The sequence below is a fragment of the Lycium ferocissimum genome, chromosome 3 (genome assembly GCF_029784015.1).
Source record: "Lycium ferocissimum isolate CSIRO_LF1 chromosome 3, AGI_CSIRO_Lferr_CH_V1, whole genome shotgun sequence".
NCBI lineage: Eukaryota > Viridiplantae > Streptophyta > Magnoliopsida > Solanales > Solanaceae > Lycium > Lycium ferocissimum.
In genome coordinates, this window is record NC_081344.1 from 3,796,726 (window position 1) to 3,819,943 (window position 23,218).

A 23,218-nucleotide genomic window follows, 5' to 3' on the forward strand; every position below is an offset into this window, starting at 1 on the left:
CAAAACTTAAAGACCACCCCAAATGAAGGACAATCCGAGCAAAAAAAAAAAAAACTTATGAATTATACTGACTATATTGTTGTAATTGTGGTAATTATGGAAAAAAAAAAAAGGTATTAAAGTTCATTTTACTATTAGCATTACTTATATAGAGAAAGGATTTCAAAATTTTCTATTGAAATGTAATTAAGTTTTATTTTTATTTAGTTAAAATTAAAACATAAAAGACTATGTGTATATTTTTAATCTATATAAATATATATAATTTAAAAAATAAGAGGGGAAGGTTTTATTTGTGTTTGAATTATATATGGGTGAAAGTAATGAAAGATAGTTTGATAAATATAATTTATTTTTATATGTGTATTTTTATCTTGAAAACTTTAATTTTTCTGCTCTGCTTCTTGAAAAAAGCAAAAATTTGTTGTTTGTTCCCACAGCACAAAAAACATTTCTGCTAAAGTTTAAATTGTATGTCTTGGTAGTTTCTCTGTCGTTTCTTTTTAACCTTTATGGACATATCCTTGAATTTTGAACTTAGTGTTGTTCAAACTTCAGGCAATTTTTAAAAAAATTTAAATTGAGACTGTTCAAATTTTATGAAATTTAAATCAAATTTGAATTGGTATAAGAGGAAAATTAATTCCTTACCTGAGTTCAAGATTCATTGTAATCTTTGTGATATGTACCAAATCTAATCAGTGTAGGCTCACGTGGGCGGGTATGTATATATTCACTAAATACGTAAGACAAGTTGAATAATTTATACAGAAAAGGCTCAAATATGTCATCCAACTATCGGAAATGGCTCATTTATGCCACTCGTCAATAGTTTGGCTCATTTATGCCATCGAACTATAGGAAATGGCTTATTTATGCCACTCATCAATAGTTTGACTCATTTATGCCATCGCCCGTTAATAAAAATGACTCATCCATGTCATATTTCATTAAAGCTGATTTTACAATACCATATATGACACATGGCCTCCAACTAGATTATGGTTGTGAGTGGGTAAGGTGTATGGGTCGGATTTTTTATTAATTTAGTATTTAAAATTGGGCTGGTTTAATTGAACGACGTAGACCTCTAATTGGAGGCCACGTGTCATATCTGGTATTATAAAATCGGCGTTAATAAAAAATGACATGGATGAGTCATTTTGGTAACGAGCGATGGCATAAATGAGTCAAAATATTGATGAGTGCCATAAATGAGCCATTTCCTATAGTTCGATGGCATAAATGAGTCATTTCCTATAGTTCGATGGCATAAATGAGCCAAACTATTGACGAGTGGCATAAATGAACCATTTCCGATAGTTGGATGGCATATTTGAGCCTTTTCCGTAATTTATACTCATTAGTTTGAATAATTTATACTCATTCTTTAATTCTTCTAGCTATGTTAAATGTTGGCACAATGAATGAATACCTTTCTAAAATCCATACCCAAGTGTCAAATAAATGCATTAACTATATAAATGGCGAACTAAGCACATTTTTCTTTGATAGAGGTATAATCGTAAACATCTCACGCTGACATGACTTATCGTGTGTTCTCATTCAAATCTCAATGTGTAAATAAAGTTAAATTACTTACTTAAGTTTGTGCCCAACCACCAACCCCACCGATTCACCAATCAGCTTTGAAATCTTCAACGACTGTTTCACAGGAAAAAATGGTCACGATACCACAAATTTAACTTGGCGGGTAGCTAATGTGAATGCAGACTATCATCTTCGACTCAACCAACCAAAACGAACAAAGAAGAAAAATTTAAACACTCTTGAAGAACAAATCTTGAACATATTGCGAATATAAAATGAAAGATTATAAATCTAAAATTTCCATAATTATTCTGATTATTGCATGAACACTGAGGTTGCATAAAATATCTAAAGTGAATACATTTACTGAGCCTAAAATAAATTTATTTAAATATATGAATTTTCAATTTAGTAGTTTTTTTGACGAATTTCAACTTAGTGGAAGATAAACAAGGTTGAAATTCTCCAGTGGAACAAGTTAGTGTGTTGAACTAATGAAAGCATTGATCTACTAATGTCAGCTAGATATCATAGACCATCATGCTATCTAGTTTCTTGATAATTTGCAGTTGAAATTCAATTTATAGTTCACACCAATTTTATTCGCACCCACAGTCACGAATTAAGCTTTCTGAAGAAGCCGTCGGCATGAGAAAAGGAGGATCTAAAATAAACAATGAAGAAAAGCAAAGGAAGGGTCTAATATTCTTGATGAACAAAAAGAAACAACTGAATAATTTGGTTGGGGACATAAAAAGCGTTATGAAACGAAAGATGCAAAGTAGTAGGGAAAGATAAGCGCCTGATTTCTTTAATTATTATTATATTTCTTTGTTTTCTTCAGAATTACACGTGTGATATTTCATTGATTCATTTAACATGTCAACGATGGTTATTAGACTATTAGTCACATACATAGTGTAATAAAAGACGTGTTAAGACACACATCTCTACCAAAAAAAAAGGAGCCTAAATGATCACTTATATAGTTAAAGTGTTTATTTGATTGTTGATAGCAATTTCAAGAAGCTATATATAATTTCGTATAAGTACTAATTGTGATTTTCTCTACCGTGAATAAAAGATTTACAAAGGGTGACTTAAGAATAGCAGTATAGCATCACTACAGTTATAAGAAGCATAAAAATAAAGAAAATTGCCTAGAAATTCAAATTACCACCGTTGAAATTTCAACAAATTTATACTCACCACAAGAGACAATATTATCATGTTTATAAATTTACTTTCTTTCTTGTTTGGCAGAGAAGAAAAAGTAGAAAAAACTTAGAAGAAGCGAAAAAAAAGGAAGTAAATGTCCCTTACTTTTAAGTAGCGATTAGTTTTCAAATAGGTTGCAAATGCAGTTATATTATGAAGGGGAAAGGGTTTGAAATGTACTTAACGTATTGGGAATGACTTAAATTTTTTTTATTTTTTCTACCTATTATTGCTCTTCATATTAACTTTCACGTTAAAAATGCCCCTTATTCCATCTATGTATTGGATTACAATTGCCCTTTATGGTGAAAAATATCTCTCATTTTAACTTAATTATGAGATGACACACGTGGGGCTTTAACTAAATAGGTGTGATTGATTTATTGGTCTACGTGAATAATGTAAAACCCTGCACGTAAATTACCCGAACAATCTGTTCGGTAATTACGGGGTTGAGTTTCCAAGAGATCACCATTGTTAGAGTACGAAAAGCTAAGTCGAATGATCATTGTAGCTCGAGTCGAATTTTAAACTCAAAAACTTATTGCGCGATCAATTTGGTGTTTTCTAATTGGGATTTTGAAGTATTTTTGATTTCATAACATCATTTATATGAGGAACCCAACAAGGAACTCGAATTATAACCATCGAGTTTTCCCAAACTCTTAAATTGTTATATAGATTAGTTATAACTATTCAGTTATTTTCATTTGAAGTCTATTAGTTGCTGACCTCGATGATTTCTAGCCTAGTACAGTCGGTTCCTCATTGCTGAACTAAAATGATTCTAGATGTTTTAGGTTAACTCGCAATCTAAAGCTCACTAAGACTAGTACTTAGAAAGTTTTTCTTTTAGAAAGAAACATTTTTCAAGAAACTAGATGGATCAAGTTATTTATTATTGGAGCCACATAACTAATAACTCAATGGAACCTATTTAATCAAAACTTCACAAATGCCATCATAGTTTTGTTAATAGGAGAGTCATTTTTATTTGAAAATTACCATTCAGTGCAAATGAGATCCAACGGGCATTTCTAACCAATAGTTGAAAGAATTAAAAGAAATTGAAGTAAAAAAAATAATTATGATCTGATATGTGAAAGAATTGTAAATTTAATTTTACTATTATATATAAGGGACAATGTAATGAGTTTTGTAGTACTTAGTTACATTGTAATTATTTGGTTGGCCCAACCAAAACGATTTGCACTTTCAAATTACCCTTGAATTTACTATTTATTACTTCATGTGCCCAAGTATATTTCCAATAATTCTAGATTCAAACGCTTTTTGATAGCATATATTTTTTCTATGTCTTATTTTTGCCCCTGCTTTATTTTATTTTTACTTAGGTTGACATAGTCATTTGGTAAATATAATCAATTTTGAACCATTTAAAAATGCTTAAAAAGTTGTGAATAGTGATGGTGTCATCTGATAACAATAACTATGCACAAAAATAATCTAAAATGGTGGTGATAATAACTCATTTGGTACTGGAAGAGTACTCGGTCGATTAAATTTTCTTTAGTAATTCTTAATCACCACTAAATTTGGTACTGGAAGAGTACTCGGTCGATTAAATTTTCTTTAGTAATTCTTAATCACCACTAAATTTCTCTTGATCTTATTTTTAGTAAAAAGAAATTTTTCTGAAAATATAAAGTTAGATTTAATGATATAATGCAATTATATAATAGAAAATAAATTTTAAAACTTCTTAACAATTAACAGATTAAAATCTTGGAAAATAAAAGAAAAAACTTTAAATTTTATTCAATTTGCTTAACTAAGTTTGATAGAAAATAGGAAAAGATGAAGTGATCAACTCCTCAATATAATGATAGTGGCATCCTTCTTTTTTTTTTTTTTTGATTAAGCACCGGGTGTCCGAGTCTCTTTGAGCCCCGACTAATCCCGGTGCACAGCCCTCGGCAAGAGTTTCCGCAAGTGCACCACGGCACCGGTTTCCAAACCCGATGGCCTCGTAAATTGTTTGCACCTGGCTTTCGAACTTGAGACCTTGAAAGGAGCATCCCAAGGCTCAGTCAATCACCACTGTGCCAACCCCCGAGGGTTATAGTGGCATCCTTCTTTTCTTACAAACAATTTAAATTGTCAGAAATCATGTAATCCTTAATTGGTTGAGTAAGAGAATTTTCTTTTAAGAATAAAGCATAGATGAGTTAATGACAAACTAAATTACTTCTTAAACTTTGTTTTAATGAATTCAATTCTTTTTTAATTTCATCTAAATCTAGACTTCAATCACCATATTTGTTTTAGCATAAACCATTTTCACATGAAATTGTGAGTAATTAATCTATAAATACAAAAATATGCTATTCCTACCTCTAACTAGAAAATATATGCTCACAAATTCATAAAATATTAAAATGTCCTTTTCAACATATGATTATAGTCAGTTTGAAATCATTTTTTATACTTTAAATTATATTACTAAACATCAAGTTATCTCTGTCTCTTTGATATCTGTTTATTCCCTAGCAAACTTGCTTTCCTATAACAATTCTTTCAAAAGAAATTATCTAATTATGTAATTAAAAACTTGAAAAATTAATAATACATGATTAAGAAGTTATCATCTTAAAAGAGTTGTACCTAAGAAACGTACACAAATTATTATTTTTTCACTTAAAACCTATGAAATGCATTATTACCTTGATCTTGGGAGCACGGGCTTCACTGGACTAGTCATTCCTAATATGTTCGAGGCATTTCTAACCCTTTTTCTATATTCCAAATAACTTAACTTAAAAGTGGTATGGGTGAAGAAGAAAAAAAGAAACAAATTGCACGATTTTTCTCTTCAAATAGACTGATCTTTAATTTTTCACCCTTTAAAATCGAACTTGTGCGGCATAAGTTAAGGTGCGGGATATAATTTGTGGAACATTATAATGCAAAAATATAAACTCATACGCCAGCACAAAATAGGGACTAAAGCGAAAATAACCCAAGAAAAAAAAAAAAAAAACAATCCAAGTCGGGCCGGGGCGGGCCATTGGAGATATGGGCTAGGTGTTGAAGTAAAAGGCTGCTCCTCGCCGTTTTAGGGTTTTAGAAGTCTCTCTTTTTGTTTCAAGCAAAACCAAATAATCTCTCACAAAACAAACATGACTGCTCAATCACAAGAAGAACTCTTAGCCGCACATCTCCAACAACAAAAAATTGAAGTAATTATCTGATTTGTTAAGTTTGAGTTCATAATAGTTTGGAAGATGTGTTTGTTTATTGATTGAGATTCGTCACGTGTTTTTAATTTAATATTTCGTTTGCTATACTTAAATGGGTGTGTTGGATTGTTTATATTTTACAGAAATGTGGATACAAAGTTCTGATTTTTATTTTTCATCTTATTTGATAGTTCATGATATGTTTTGTTTTAAGTTTGAGTTTGGAAGATTCGATTATTGCTTGAGATATATCTCTTGTTTTTTAAAATGTTTCATTTTTTGTTACTTAAATGCTTGTGTTGCGTTTGTCTAGGTTAATTAACAGATGAGTTGGTATTTATAGAGAAACTGGAACACAAATTAAATCTTTTGAGGGAGATAAATTAAAATTAAACTTTTTGAGAAAAGACCTGTTATATATTACAGAAATGTGGACACAAAGGTCTGAATTTTATTTTGATCTTATTTGCTAGTTCATGATATGTTTTGTTAAGTTTGATTGTTAGTTTGGAAGATTAGTTTATTGCTTGAGATTTGTCTGGCGTTTTGTTTTTAATATTTCATTTGTTATATTAAATGCTTGTGTTGCTATTGTCTAGGTTAATTGACAAACGAATTGGTGTATTTGTAGAAATTTTTGAGAAAAGACATGTAATATACTTGTTTGTATTTGTAAAGGATATTTTTCTAGTGGAAGTTTGAACATTGAGGCTAATTTAAGGTTTCTGAGTCTTCTGGTTGCAATTGGCAGGGTAATTATCAGTTTGCAATTTGAAAAATAAATAAATAAAGATATGTAAATGGACTAGTGATTCCCTGATTTCCTCGGACATCTTGAATGGTATTTCCAATTGAAAGATTGAACATAACTTTCTTTTCCACATATGTATTGGTATATTGAGGGTTTATCATGAATTGAAGGGTTTTACGCTGGCTGGCAATGTGGGCAAGCTCATACAAGCCGACCCCGACTTGTTTGTGACTGAGGCTTAGTTGTTGTTGTCATCGTTGTTGTTATGTATTGGTATGTTGAATTCGATTTCTGGGTGTTACTATTGCATTGGGAGGCTAATTGATTGTTCAGAAATTGGAAAAATAATAAAGATTTGGAAACAACTATTAATTTGCTTGTCCACCATGGAGTCACTAAATGGTGTTCATAAGTGAAAGTTTGTATCTTCATTATCAAAAGATCAAAAGTTGAATCTCTTGAGGCTACTACCACAGTCAGTAGGATGATAAAATTTATGAACAGAAGTTCAAAGAAAGAAGGAAAATGGAAAATTTTTTAAGCTTCTTTAGTCCACGTGTGGATGCTAAAAGTGATCAACTTCAAGTGTATTCTAAGTGTTTGTTATAAAAGCAGCTTCTCTCAGGAGAGAACTGGTCATTTTGCTCCTTGTGTAAGCTTACGAAGTTTTTTAATCACTCCTCTTGTAGTCTGAGGAGCCCATCATCGAGGATGAAGAAGATGATGACGATGACGACGACGATGATGATGAGAAAGATGATGATGATGCTGAAGGTAAGTGCAGTATAACCATAATTGAGAATTCTGAGCTCATATAAGAATGATATCATTCAACTTATCAGTGCCAGTTGTGTGGGAGACATCCCTTTAGAAAGGGATCTCATCTGACACCGTTTCACAAAGAATTTCTTATATATGTGGGATTTTTTTTTTCTGATAGGACTACAACTTGAAAATAATTTAAAGTAAATATCAATATGAGACAAGAAGTAAAGCCTTTAAAGCAACATACCTAACCCGTGTGGAATTATGATAATAGACCGAAACCGCTTACATAAAATCCCGCATAAGTAACTTTAGTGCCATCATCTACTTCTAAGTACCTTTTGTATTCCCTCCTTGATTTTGTGAGACGCACTTTGATACCACGGGGATTTGTGAGTAGGTTGTACGTATAATTTATTTCCAGACTAGGAAAGTCTTATTTTCAGGGTTTGTAAAGTTTGTCTGTTTGGATAGGTCATGGTAGGCTTTAAATTGTTTACCAAACTGTACTTCTTGAAGTTGTGAAGACTGATATTTTTTCATTACTCCCTCCGTCCCAATTTATTAGACATTTGGTCAGTCCAAAAAGAATGGCACCTTTCTATATTTAGTAATAATTTAACTTTAAACTTCACATTTAACCCTTTAATGAAATGCTTTCTAGGCACACAAATATCTATGGCGTGTTTTGGATCACAAGTTTCAAAAGTCTTCCTTTCATTCTTAAACTTCGTGCCAAGTCAAACACCCTAACATAAATTGGGATGGAGGGAGTAGTACTTTTGTAAGCTTGTCAACGTTTTAGTTTATTCCCAATGTCAAAAGTGTGTCACATAAAATCAATAGAGGTTTCGTTTGATCGTTTGTCACATTGTTTTGTAGTTACTCCTATCTATTCCGCGCTTTTGATTTTCTTCTTAGTTTGGTTTTCTGAGCTTGTTTTTATTCTAATCTTTGTAAGGTAAGTATGTACATTTATTTATCAAATAAAAGTTATGTGAATTATTCATGTTTTTTAAGTTTAACTCTTCATGATTGTGTCAGATGGATATGACATCCCATCTGGGACAACAAATCCATTGAACCTTTCTGTTCCAATTGTTAGATAATTTCAAGAATAGCAGTTTGGTGTGTATGTTGAAATGAAATCCTAAAACATAGTTGTATAATAGCCGTTGGAGGACTTTGTAATCTATAGGTTATTGATCCCAAGTGATATTGTGTAGAAGTGGTTGTGATACACCCCACTGCATAAGGTTGGCTACCTAGTAGGAGTCTTTAGCAAATGTGTATAAAGACAACTCTTCTGTACCGGGTTCAACATGAAGAAACAGTTCTAATTCCTTACCTTATATTTTTCATATATTTCTTCATGGTATCAGAGCAGACAAGAATTAATTTCTCTGTCCCCTAACTATAGTTATTTTTCCACAGATAAAGTCGTGCTACATTTCAAAAGCTACATAATTTGTAATAAATTTCAACGAAATCCTTTTTAGGTGTCAGTTGAGATATTCATATGTTATTTGCATACTGATAATATATAAGTTCTAAATTTATTGAATAAACACTGGTGTTCAATCTTCATGAGTTCTAATTTCAGAGTATTGAAATAACCAACCTAAATGGGTGAATATGTATAGAAGATTGGCTCCAAAGGGGTGCCTCCCTGTACCAAAAGGCCATCACAAAATATGGACAAGCTAAACCCATAAAAAAGAGAACGTATCAGAAACTAACCGAAGTCATCTTGTTCGCCTGAATGATTCCTGTAGTTCATAAAAAGGGTTCTGAAGAACCAAGAATTAATCTTGGAAGTTGCATTTGGAGTGCTGCATATTTATCTATGTCCAGATGCAACAGAAAGGCCAGAAGAGTTGCTTTTTCCCTGATTATTGTGGCAATACTTAAATGCTTATTGTTTTTAGCAGAACTTGGAGATGGAAGTGGAAGGTCAAAGCAGAGCAGGAGTGAGAAGAAGAGCCGAAAAGCTATGCTAAAGCTAGGAATGAAGCCAATCCCAGGGGTCAGCCGTGTAACTGTCAAGAAGAGCAAAAATGTAAGTTGGCATTGTTATTATTTGCTTGCTTCCTTTTTTCCTTGTTTTCTTTTAAATCTATTTCAATATTGCTTAGGTTGTAGTGAACAACTTTCTGATTCTTTGTTTTTATTTCGTTCAGATTCTATTTGTCATCTCAAAACCAGATGTTTTCAAGAGCCCAAATTCAGACACATATGTCATATTTGGTGAGGCAAAGATTGAGGACTTGAGCTCACAATTGCAGAGTCAAGCTGCAGAGCAGTTTAAGGCTCCTAATCTGAGCAACGTTATATCGAAGCCAGAGCCATCGACTGTGGCTCAGGATGACGAGGATGTTGATGAGACCGGTGTTGAGCCAAAGGATATTGAGTTGGTTATGACTCAGGCAGGAGTCTCCAGAGCCAAAGCTGTCAAAGCCCTCAAGGCTGCTGATGGTGATATTGTCTCCGCTATCATGGAGCTTACAAACTAGTGCTTTCCAAATCTTCTGAGCAGTGCTTTCTTTGAAAATATTGAGGTCTCGTGACTTTTAAAAGTTTTGAGTTGCTGCTCCTTTTTATCTGTGTGTCCTGTTCATCTTACCGCCTGTCTGTCGTTGTATACCAGATTGGATTGTTATGTAAGAGAGAAGGTTTAAACTTAATGCTTCCCCTTTCTGTCTAATTAAATCTTGTCTCTATTAGTCGCCCTGCTTCTTTAGTCTGGCCTACTAAGGAGCTACCATGTCTCAATATCTTAGCTCAAAAGTATAATGAGCTGAGGCCTGCTTAGCCTTTCCACTGTTGTCTCTACATATTTTGAAATACTTGAAAGTCTGGCAAAAAGCGGGTACCGGTCATCCTGTGGGAAATTGAAAAAGAAGTGACTTATATTTTATTTTCCCTCATACATAACTTCACGTTAAGCATTTAGTAATGGGGGCAAACAATTCATAGACTATTCAAATGAGCCTTTTAATGAAAAAATTTGGTCGGTTGGCAAACATATGGACTGTATATACGATACATGCATAACTATAGTTAAAAAGAATTGCGATACATAGCTACATTTTGGGTTTTGTAGCATATCTGACGTATTCATCTTTGTTCTTGGCCCTAGAGCCAGTTTCTTCTTTAGCTCGTCAACGCCGGCGAAATTGGCGCAATCGGTTTCCACCATCTCCACTGTTATACATTTTTTTGCGCGGAATGTCCTTCGAAAGCATTGGCCTTTAATTTTTGGCCCTCAAATTGTTAGTCTTTAATTTTTATCCTTTGCCTAAAAACTCATGGATTTGAACTTCGAATCTCTCGCTCAATAAAAAATGTAAAAAAATAAACCGCAAGACAGAGTTTTGGCACTTTATAAGGCAGAGTTTGGGCGAAAGTTTGTTTTAAGGCCTAACCTTTGCCCGAATAAGCCTAATTTTGGACAAAAGTTAAGCCTTAAGGCAGAGATTTGCCTTAAGGCCTAACTTTTGCCCTTACCTTGCGAAATTCACTTCTTTTTAAAAAAACTGAGCCGGAATTCAAACTCAGAACCTCAGGGTATTAGGCGAAGGAAAAAAATTAAAGACCAACAATTTGAGGGACAAATATTAAAGACCAGTGCCTTTTAAGGACCATCGTGCAAATGACCCCCTGTAACTAGTGTTTGCATTTTCAGATCAATATTGTTATTCATTAAACACAAATTATTACTTATGATTTAACAATCTCAATCCACTAGAAATCAACAGGACATTAATATCACGTAACCAAAGCTATTGAAAAACATAATGGGAAATATCACTTACAATTTCACAGCAAAGATCCGGCAAATGGAACATGTATAGCGGCAGAAAAGGTTGAGGGAAAAAAGCAGAAAGGGTTTTTAATTTGGAATGGTGGATTTAAGGGGAGCACGTGCTATGGGGGCTGTAGAGATGATTATCATAAAGAAAGGGTATCAAAAGGAAAAACACCATCTGCGAAAACGAGATACAGTGATAGACCTGTATCCCACAAAAATACAAGTGTCATACAACAAAATAAAATGACATACAAGTGATTTTTGGTGGTGGGGTAGGCGGTTTATGGTGATGATACAAGTGTATATCATACAATAAAAGCGTGATACAATAAAATACAGTAATATACAAGTGTATGTTTGTATGTACATAAATTGCATGTATTGCGTTTTTGGGATGATGATTGTGAAGTATATTGGAGTGTATGTAAGTTGATCTTGTATCTATGTATTTCACTTGCGCGGGTACATTGTATCGTTAGTTCGCTACTTCCTAAAACACAACTGTAGATGTGAATCGTAAATACGCAAACTGTAACTACGTTTCGTAATTACGCTGTAAACTATAGCTACTTGTGAAATTTTCTCTCTCTCTTTTTTTTTTTTTTTTTTTTTTTTTTTTTAATCTCTATTATGTTGGGGTATTAGGGAAGGGGAAGTGAAATAAGAAACTGAATTCACACCCTAGCGTGGGGAACTTTCATTAGCAACCACGTCACTTAGTTCAAATTACCCAAGCGTGGGGATGATTCAGTATCCAAACAACTTAGCTTCATCCCAAATTACCCAACTTGGTTCTATGCTTTTGAACAGAAAATTCATGAACCATTCAGACAAGCTTTTGGGTTAACCTTGTGTGATTTATAGGTCACGGGATCGAGCAGCCTACAGTACACCTCCTTGTTATGCGATTCTTTTTTAAATCCTACTTGTATATATGCAGGATGCTTCATGCACCGAACTACCCTTTTGTTCAAACAGGCTTTACATACATAACTTTATACCATTTTGAAATGAAACGAGCTATTATTACTCGACTAAAGATGTTATAAGTCAACTGAAGTTCATATTTAAAGGGATAGTGAGTGGCCCTCAACCCTTAAGAGGATCCCATATAAAAAGTGATGCTGGATATGATCATAGGAGAGTTGGTGGATATTACATTAATAGCAATTCTGGATCAACACTCGAAAATGTACTTAAAAGCTCAAGAGGATGCAGAAGCCGCTATCTAAAGAAGCAATACATGAATAGCAGAATAAACGGGTTGAACACAAACTTTTTTCTTGGTCTTAAAACTTCTCTTCAGTGGAAACTTCACATAAGTTCAATCACCCCTAATAAATTATTTTCCCCGTCTTAATTTATGTGATGCATTTTTCATTTTAGTTTGTCTTTAAAAGAATGATATTTATATATCTAAAAACGATTTAACTTTAAACTTTGTGTTTTACTTTTAGTGTGATGATTTATGGTCACACAAATATCTATTACTTGTTGTAAACTAGTATAAGTTATAAAACTTTGTTTTTCTTATTTTAAATATGTGCTTAGTGAAAGTGCATTACAAATTGGGAGGAAGAGAGTAGTAATCAAATGAAGGCATGTCCTTTTCAAGGTCATGTACTGAATTATGGAGATGCTAAAACATCAATCAAACCGACTTAATTTGAATTAACGTTGCGTTAAATCTCTAGTAATTCAACAAGTCATAAAGCTGTGGTCTATTCAATCCAATATCCTCACCTGTATCCTCTAATTTTGTAATTTTGTATAACATAAGTCGGTCCAATATCACTCCATATACATCTATGAGAATATATTATTCTTTTTTAAACAAATAGAAAAGGAAATAGATCAAACAAACTGAATCAGACGAAATATTTTTTTTTTTTTTTTTAATGACATGTGAACCCGCAATTGCTATTCTTCGGGTGCGCGGTGCTTCCCCGTGCGATAGCTCGCAAACCACGCAGAGAGATAACCGAACTAGGCAAGCCCCGCGCGCCGAGCTTGACTCGAGAAGGCAAATAATCTCTTGTTGTGGCGGGGGGTTTCGAACACAGGGCACCTCCATTACGGGTAGCCCCATGCTTTCAAAATGAGCCATCCTTGCGGGTACTGAGCCTCATGTTTCTTTTCTTCACAATGCTTATTTATAGTATTGTGCCATGGCTTCTTTACTTTCGTCAATTCTTATCTGACCTTTTGGCCTACTTTTCCTTGAGCCGAGGGTTTTTCGGAAACAACCTCCCTACCTGGAAGGTAGGGGTAAGGTCTGGTACACTCTACCCTCCCCAAACTCACTTATGAAATTACACTGAGTATGTTGTTGTTGTTGTTTCTTTTTGTATTAGTTTTCGCACGGTATTTAGTATCTGCTTTGAAGCATCAAGTAATTGGCCGGGATTCTCTCTGCATAAGACCCATTAAAGAAAACAAGCTCCCTCTCAAGTAAATTCATTTTCTATATTTGAACCCGAAATCTTTGATTAAGAATGAATGAATACATATGCATCCACCAAAATCATTCGTGGTTCATTTTCCTCTTCTCAGTTTACTTTACATAGGAAGGACTATATAAAGAATTGTTCACCACACAAAACACAAATTATAACATCATGCTGTAATAATCATGACATCATGCTTGACAACTTACAAACTGCCAAAAAAGTCATTTAATAATTAGATGGTGATTGAAAATTGACCTGAGGACACGTCATTGCTCTTCTAACAGACAACTCCAAAGTGGGCCTTAAAGTCTTAAGTCAACAAACAGCCCAAATTAATTTTTCTGTTTGGTTCCCAACCATACTGCCACGTAATTTTACCCATTTTGGTCCCCAAAGATTTCTGGTGTTTTTTCTTTACTTCAAAGGTTAAACTGAAGAAACGATGAATAAAAGAAAGGAAAAAATAGTACTACTACTACTACTCTAAATGGGAGGGGGTAAAAAAAGAGAAGCAGAATATTAAGAAACTAATAAGGGAATTTTCAAGTTTATTAAAATGCAAATTACTGGACTTTGTTCTTGTTAGAGGCGGATTCGTGATTTGAAATTTATGAAATCCTATAAAAATCACAATTTAATATGCAATAATAAATATTTCTTTAATTATGCCAAAATACTTATTCCAAAAAATGAAAACTTGGAGGACATTTTATGTCCAAAGTGATGTTTCACTAATGAATAAATGCATCTTATCAGATAAAAAATCAAATATTTTCTAATTGAGCCATATATTAAAAAGAAGAATTAATTTCAATAGTCATCCGCCTGATCACTTAAAAGTAAAGATAGTCGACGAATATGTAACTTATGTAAAATTTCATATAATACGTGAATAACCAAATGTAATCACTATATAATCTAGGCCTATAATCTATGTATATGGACTAAAAAAGTAAACAATAATTCTGATGGACTATTTATATAAAATATAATTCACAGGTAGACGAGTCAATTCAAAATAGAAAGGACAGTACGATCAAGTACAGCAACTTTTATTTGACTGTATGATTTGTTGAAACCCTCAAATAAATTCGACATTTAGTGCATCAATCAAGATGGCCGGTTAGGTGGTCATCAACTTCTTTGCAATCCTTGCTCTATTTGTTTCAAATACCTATCAATTTCAAATAAATGTTGATTGTAGAGATTAGCGGAATGTCAAAGCAGATACTCCTTCCGTCCCAAAAAGATTATCCTTTTTTGACTTGGCACAAAGTTTAAGAAATAAAGAAAGACTTTTAAAATGCGTGGTCCAAAATAAACCTTAAATATTTGTGTGACTATAAATCATCTCATAAAGTTAAATTGTTTCTAAATATAAAAAAGGGATAATCATTTTGGGACAGAGGAAGTATTATATACTGAGTAAGAATCCAAAAAAGAGTACTATTTCTAGTCCTTGTTCTTTGTATTTTTAAAAAGTCGCTTGGTTTATGAACAAGTTCTACCGGTGATATAATGAGGGGACCATACTATGAGAATTAGATAATAACAAAAATAATTTAGTGATATATATACTTTTATTAATAGATATTTTGTTCATTGGATTAAAAATAAAATATGTGCTATAATATAAAATATGTGTTTGATTTATGAGACTAAAGATAAAACTTACAGGATATAATACAAGACATGTATTTGGTTTAAACTGAGAAGTAAGGATAAAATTTCTTTTCAAATATTAACATTGTACTACTTCTTAAAAAAAGTTTTGAACAAAAGCTTTCGAGAAGGGTAAATGTGTAATTTTGTTATTTTATTCCGGAATTACTAATCCTTTTCCAAAGCTTATCCCCTTGAGTTATAAACCAAAAGGCTTCTCAATCTTTGAATTTTTTTTATCCCGCTTTATACGTTCGTTAATTTTCTTCTCTCGTTCCATTGTTAATCTTTTTTTTTTAATGTTAAATTTGCCTAAGATAAGTTTTACAACAAATCTTTTGAGAGTTGAACCACTAACAATCCTTGTGCTGGTACAGAATTAGCTATGTTACAAAATTAGTAACTTAGTTTGAAGATGTCAACAGTACTTCATGCCTATGTCATTTCCATTTATATTTATTATCATTATTTTTCTTGCAAGTCTTGGAGGTCAGCTCCATGACCAAGTCTAACAGTAAAGACAATATACTTCAATTTTCAATTTGCATATAATTTATAAACAATTAATTATTCTTATTTATTAAATAATATGACAAAAGATCTCATATTACTATATAATCTATAGACCCCAAGTCAACCTTGGTATGCAAAGAAACCTAACATGTCAGAATATTATTCCTGTCTCCATGCAGTAACCTTTTGACTAGGGTAAACATTTGCAGTTATCATTCTTGTTTAATAACCTTTTTAAATCCTCCATTAACATACACTAGTAATAAAATATTAAAAATAAAAACTTCCCAAACAAGAAAACTAGAAATGGACCACCAAGAGATTGCTCGATTATTTAAATCCCTCTCAACTAAATCAGAACTTTTGAATTCGAGTTTTGAAAACAGAGAACCTCTAAGTAGGCGTTTGGCCATCAATTTTGAAACCATGGTTTCAAACCAGCGTTTGGTCATCAATTTTAAGTCGTGGTTTGAAACCTGGGTGAAATCATGGTTTGAATCCAAATCATCCAAAAAAGCATGGTTTGGGTTTGAAACCATGGTTTCAATTTTTTTAAATACAAAATTTAACCCATAAGTTAATATTTTGTAAAAAAAAAATCATAAGTTGGTAAATATTTTTAACAATTACCCCAATCAATCATTTACCAATCTCATTAACTTCCACCAACTTTTATTTATGTCTACCAACCTTTAATTTATGTGGGAAGATTATATTAAATAGTAGTTACATTACTATTCATATTAAATTTTCGATTTTATTGAAGTAAAGTTTGATTAATTGATATTGCATTTTTTAGAAAAGTCTTCTAGTGTCTTACTATTTTGTTATAAATTATGATTTGCTCATTTGGTAAGATTGTATGAGAATTGAGAATATTTTGATAGTTTTCACAATTTGTGTAGTTTTTATATACATAAGAGAAAATACAACTTAAAATATTCAAATCATATGTATAACATGATTTGAAACCATTTGAAAAACCATGTTTCAAACCATGTCCCAATGGGGCCTAAGTACTTTTCCTCCCTTAGTTGCCATTCCCAACATGCGGGGTATAGCTAGAATATGAGTTATAGGTTCAGCCGAACCTATTAATTTCATCTAAATCCTATTAACATATGTACAAATTATTAATTTAGAGCTAGTAACTCAATGAATTAGAATTTAAAATCTATAAGCTTCAAATTTTAGTTTCATCTCAGCCACGACATAAATTCAAATTAGTCGGGCTAGTGGGTTGTGACCGCCTAGTACTTAAATTAAAAAGCAAAGAGAAGAATATTAAAAATGGAAATTTCCATTAAGCTTCGCTAAATTCTCCAATTAAGGAATGACTAAGGAAATTCTATTTTATGTGACTTGGTGGTTACAACTCAATGACCAAGTCCAACAATAAAGACAATATACTGAAATTTCAATTGCAAATACGTCATAAACAACTCATTGATGTCTAATAAAATTAAGATGAGTATATGACACAAACACAGACCCCACGGGATATCATTCATAATAATATAAATATATCTTCATGAACTCTAGACCTAAAGTCAACCTAATCTAAATATGTCATAGTGCTATTATTTTAGTTTTTTTCACATGACTTGGGTAAACAATTGCAGCTAGAGTTCTTGTTTTAATTCTCCAAGAACATTAAAAAAGGTTTTAAAAATAGAGGTATCCCAAATCAAGAGCAATAACATTATTCTCTATACAAGTTGCCAGGATAGAGTAGCAAATATTATTTCTTAAGAAACATAAAAAACAAAAAATGATTTTATAGATCAGATTATCAGATGGGCTTAACACTTTTTCCCATCTTACTCTAAAAAACGTTGTTCGGTATATTGATATTTAATACAAGTGGGACAACGTTAGTGTACCTTGTCGTAATTCACTTATTACTATTTGTTTTCAAGATTTTGAATTTCAAAAATTCACACGAGTTTTAAGTTTTTTCTAATTCAAAAAATTCATACGAGTTTTAAGTTTTTTCTTTCTTTTTTTGGGCTCTCCTTCAGTATTCAATGTCTAGTAGCGTTGAAGCTTCAACTAATTCGTACTTGCTATGCGTATTCAGTGTCTAGTAGCATTGGAACTTCAACTAATTCGTACTTGCTATGCGTATAAGATCTAATAGAAGGAGAAGTGTCTTTATCGTAATTTAAAGAATCCTGATAGAAGTGTACGTTCCTTTGATGAACCTTACGCGAAACAAATTCAAATTACTCGCAACTCTAAAACAAGTGTCAAACACCAACAAGACAAGCTCTAGAAACGACAAAAAGTCAAGAATCATTCACTGAATAACAAAAATCCTGATATAAAACGTATGTCCTCCACAAGCAAATAACAAAAAATCCTGATAGAAAATGTATGTTACTCAATTAACTTTACGCGACACAAATTCAAATTACTCACAACTACAAGTGCCAGGCGCCAAGTGCAAAACAAAAAAGAACAAACTTGGAGCTTAAGAAAAGCATTTACACTGATAATGAGAAATTGAAAAACTAAAGAAACATCATGCATAAAATAATAAACCAACCAACCAATACACATTCCCCTTTGTTTACCCCAAAATTAAACAAAATCTAGAAAGAAAACATCATCTTCTAATGATTCATTTCAACATCAGAAACACTGTATCCCCAAAGCCACAACAACTATGAACAGATCTGATTTTTCCCATTTTACCCCTCCCTTAACTACAAAGATAAAATTACAATACAGTCCCTAATATTACAAAATAAGTACTTTAACTACTAGTACTACCAACATTAGCATCATTACATTCCTGATTCAAGGGTAGGAAACCCCGAAAAAGAGTCAAAACCATAACCACCGTCACCAACAACCGCAGACGGCGGCGCGTGTGTCGGTGGTTGCATAAACGACGAACTGGGGTCCAGTAAAAAAGCTGACGTGTCAAGTGTAGGTAAACAGTTAACTTGCTGTACCCGGTCAACCGGTCGTCTAGGCTCGGGTTTCAAAACAGAACCAACCGCCACGTGTCCGTTCCCACCAAATTTCGCACCGGTCACCTGTTGCACCATCTGTCTAAAACTGTCCACGTCAGCAGTTATGTACGTAGTCGACGCGCGTTTTGAAGCGCGTGGCTTACGCTTAACGATCTTTTTGTTGGGGACGCCGCCGTTGCTCCGCCGTTTAGACACGGCGGTCTCGTTTTCCGACCCGCCGGAAACAGTCGGTGTCTGAATAAACGGGGATGACGTCATTTCTACCGTCGGCATGACGTCATCACCGGAAAATGATGATTTTTCTTGTAGCACTTTTGTTAAGGTTTCGGTTTCTTTAGCAAACATATCTGGAAACCAAGATTCATTAAAGGCAGAACGAAAAAACCATTGCTCCATTGTCATTAAATTATCAGAAGACGCCATTGTTACTTAAAAAAAAAAGTTCAATTTTTTATGAAACTTTGTTAAAGATTGATGAAACTGACTGTTTTTAAACTCAAAATGATTGTCTATAACATGTTATGAGAGGAAAATGAAGTTTGAAGAAGACCCACAAGCTGTTTCAAGGATTAAAGATGAAACTAATTTTTTTTTCTCGAGTTTTTCACCAGAACTCTGTTAAAGACTGATGAAACTAAGTGTTTTTAAGCTTAAAATGGATGTCTATAACATGTTTTTAAGAGGAAAATGAAGTTTGAGAAAGACCAAGAAGCTGTTTTAAAGACTAGAGATGAATCTAAAAAGAAAAAAATCAATTTTTTTCACTAGAACTCCTGTTAAAAGTTGTTAAAACTAAGTGATTTTCAGCTCAAAAATGGATGTTATATCATGTTTATCTGATAAGATTAAAGTTTGAAAAAGACTTAAGAAAATTGAGATATGGATATGGAAGATTTTTTTTGAGGTGTTAGAGAGGAGAATGGTGAGGAAAACGGGGATTAAATAGAAAGGGGAAATGAAACCGCGTTTTATGGGGACACGCATCAGCATATATGTACGGATACTAGTGACTCAATTGAGACTAAAAAAACTATGGTTTAAAATTTTGAGGTATTTTGATTTGAGTGTGCCGAGTGATTTAAGGGGAGCAAATAATAATTGGTTGTTGAATTGTCATTTTCCTAAAAAATATAGAAATACGATTTATAACCCTCGATTTTCAAAAATTAGGCGCAAAATCATCCGAAGCAATTATTAATAAATATAACTAGTGCGAGAAATATAACAGTTATACTTGAGATCAACTTATGGAGTGTTTAAAACTGATGGTTTCTTTCCATCTAAAGACTGTAGGAGACTTACTTGTGTACACAAAAAATATAACATCTCTAAATATGATTTTATTACAAAATTTCACTTGCTTCTTTTCTTTTAGGGACTTTTTAGCACATGATGTTCAGCTAAGCAACATAAGTTGCCTCTGACCAGTGAAAAAAGTTGTATGAACTTTTAGGGTAAAAATTGAGCAACACAAAAAGTTTTGGGGTAAAAATTGAAAACAATAAAATAGAAGTAAAAGGTCCAAAACAGAAAATGAAAAAAGTAAAAAATAAGGTTTTGGTTGTTTTCCAAATTTCGAATATAACTTTAAATTGTATTTAGAATTTTTATGGCCAACAACAACAACAAGCCCAGTATAATCCCACCATGTGGGGTCTGGGGAGGGTAGAGTGTACGCAGACCTAACCCCCACCTTGAAAGGTAGGGCGGTTGTTTCCGAAAAGACCTACCAAGAGAGGAAAACAAGACAAAGGTCGATAGGGCGATATCAAAAACAATATGATAACAACGACTACCAAAGCGAGAAAGTCATAGTAGAACTGTCCCAAAGAAAGGAGCATTAACTACTATAGATAAATAAAATAATCAAAAATACACTACAACGGCCAACAAATATAAGCAGAATCAAATGCATAAGCTAAATGGCAATAAACAAATGAGCAAAACTGCAACTACTATGGTGAAAGGGTAAGCCACCTACCACTAAATGGCAATAAACAAATGAGCCAACGACTAGAATTTTTATGGCCAAACACCATAAAGTGAAAAAAAATGAAAAAATATTCCGATAAAAGTAAATAATTCTCATGGCCAAACGGGCTAGTAATACTCCACCATGCAATTTTTAATTTGTTTGATATAGGATTAGTAGTACTTTCCTTTCTTGCTGGACTAATTTTTTTTGGTCAATTTCTTGTATTTTTATTTTAGCATTCGCATATATCTTATTCTTAATTTTCTATTGCTACTTGATGTTCTTTCTGCTTTAATTTTCTTGCTATTCTGATGTTGATTTTGTGTTACTTGAGCCGAGGGTCTATCGAAAACACCCTCTCTACCTAGCAAGGTAGAAGTAAGATTTCCGTACACCCTTCCCAAATTCCACTTGTGAAACTACACTGGATGTGTTTTTGTTGTTGTTGTATAACTTCGGCAGTCAAATAATTTTTTAAGAAAATGATGATGTAGAACATGTTATAGGATTTGTATTGCGACTATAAACTTTTAAAAAATTGTAGCTTTTAATATTTATAATATCTGTGTGATTTGAAAAACTTGTCGTTAAGAGTCAAAAAAAAAAAAGTATGATAATTATTTAAATTTGATATATGTAGAAAATTTTAAACAGGCTAACAAACATTTGTTACATAAACTGACATGGAGAGAGAAATACAATAGTGTTACATAGTGAAATATCTCACTCTATGCATGTTTTTTGAAATATTCGAAGGAAATAAAAATACTCAAAGGAATAATATAAGCATAAGTGAAAAATCCAACAATGGCTATATAGAAGAAATTTATCGAAATAGAGAGACAAGGTAGGAGATTTTACTCAATAACTCAAAATTCTTGAATTTCACTACAATGAAAAGATGTGATCGAGCATCCTTGTTTATAATACTAGAAAACTAACATAGACTAGAAAATCCATTCCAATATGAACTAGACAAATAAATACTAATTAGATATGAATTAAATAAATACTAAACACCAATCCTAAACAATTTTGAATTAGGAATCGTGTTTAATTCCAACAATATCTACACTCATTGATTTATGTACATAAGAATTTAAAAAATGTTTATGCTAAGTTTGCTCGATTGAATTGATAGGCAATTAAGCAAGCAGCGTTGTTCAAATTTCAGTAATGAACACTCATTCTCCACATCAAAGCAAGCATCATTTTTTCCTTAGATCACTTATAAGTAGCATTACCTCACCAAAGTAGTACCATTTCGAGTTTAAATTGTACTAATAAATAACAAATATACATAAGGCAAAGTCGGGATTTAAATATAATGGGTTCTAAACTTATAATCGAATTATAGGTCAACTATTTTAGTTTCTCATTTTAGTGTCTAGTACCACATAGGAGCCTTAGCTGAATTTGAGACTTTGGTTAAAGGTGGAGGGATCACATCCATTTCGAAACCATGGGCAATTTTATGACCTAAATTTGGGGCACGTGAACCCATGGTCTCTCCATAAAGCTATATTTTGTGTATATATTTTTTGAAATTGGTATAATATTATCTGCTGGAATCCATACTACAAAAAGGCTAAAGGGTGCACTTGGTCAAATGTTGAATTGTTTACCTAGAGGATTAGGGAACAATTCCCACTTAATATATTTTTTCATTCTTATTTTTAATGTTGCACCAATGATCTAGAAATCCTAAATTTGCCTCAGTTTACAACAACCCTTTGGTGGTATCATAACTCGTTTTAATTACTATCATCGCAATGAATTAACAACAGTAACATAAATTTCTATTACTACACCCCAATATCAAATAAGTTAAGGTCTGTTGTATGAATCCTCACTATTCCATTTAAGCTCAATCAAGGTTCGAAATAAAATATTTATACATATTTTCTAGAGTTTATAATATAAATTAATGATCTAAGCAAAAGCTATTAAATTCGTTCCAACTCAACCCTTATATACTAATGTTTAATCATGTTAATTAATACTCCTAGTATGTTACTTATTCGCTTCACTTTATAAGCATCTAACTAAGATAATTACCCTAATATTATGCCAACCGCATGTGTTAAAAAAAAATAGAACTAATTGAGAAGACCCAAAATGGGTAATGGTTTAGTGGGTTACTACTAGTTATTGACGGTGGAGGCGTGTTATCGGCTTTATTTAGAAGCCGACGCGTTAAACGCGACTCCCAACTCGGCTAAACATAGTTCGCACTTTTTGACGCGCAGCCTTAACCGCTAGATATTAGCCGCTTTGCCGTTAAACAGTTGCTCCTTTTTAATTTATTTCATTTTTTAAATGTAATATTATATTTTAAAAC

The 23,218-nt window shown here is 32.6% G+C and overlaps 2 protein-coding genes across 3 annotated transcripts; one reads left to right on the forward strand and one right to left on the reverse strand.

Moving 5' to 3' along the window:
- Positions 1-5,804: 5,804 nt before the first annotated feature.
- On the forward strand, positions 5,805-10,169 carry LOC132049324 (nascent polypeptide-associated complex subunit alpha-like protein 1). Of its 2 annotated transcripts, none has more exons than XM_059440074.1 (4): positions 5,805-5,969; positions 7,410-7,494; positions 9,414-9,544; positions 9,666-10,169. In XM_059440074.1, exons 1-4 carry the CDS (start codon positions 5,910-5,912, stop codon positions 9,996-9,998), a joined length of 609 nt encoding a protein of 202 aa, XP_059296057.1. In that variant the 5' UTR covers positions 5,805-5,909; the 3' UTR covers positions 9,999-10,169. The 2 variants fall into 2 exon arrangements, with proteins under 2 accessions (XP_059296057.1, XP_059296060.1); XM_059440077.1 differs by having other exon boundaries at positions 9,417-9,544.
- An 8,345-nt stretch (positions 10,170-18,514) lies between these two features.
- Positions 18,515-19,825, reverse strand: LOC132049325 (calmodulin-binding protein 25-like). The gene has a single exon (XM_059440078.1). The coding sequence runs from the start codon at positions 19,323-19,325 to the stop codon at positions 18,711-18,713; it is 615 nt and encodes a 204-aa protein (XP_059296061.1). The 5' UTR covers positions 19,326-19,825; the 3' UTR covers positions 18,515-18,710.
- Positions 19,826-23,218: the final 3,393 nt, after the last annotated feature.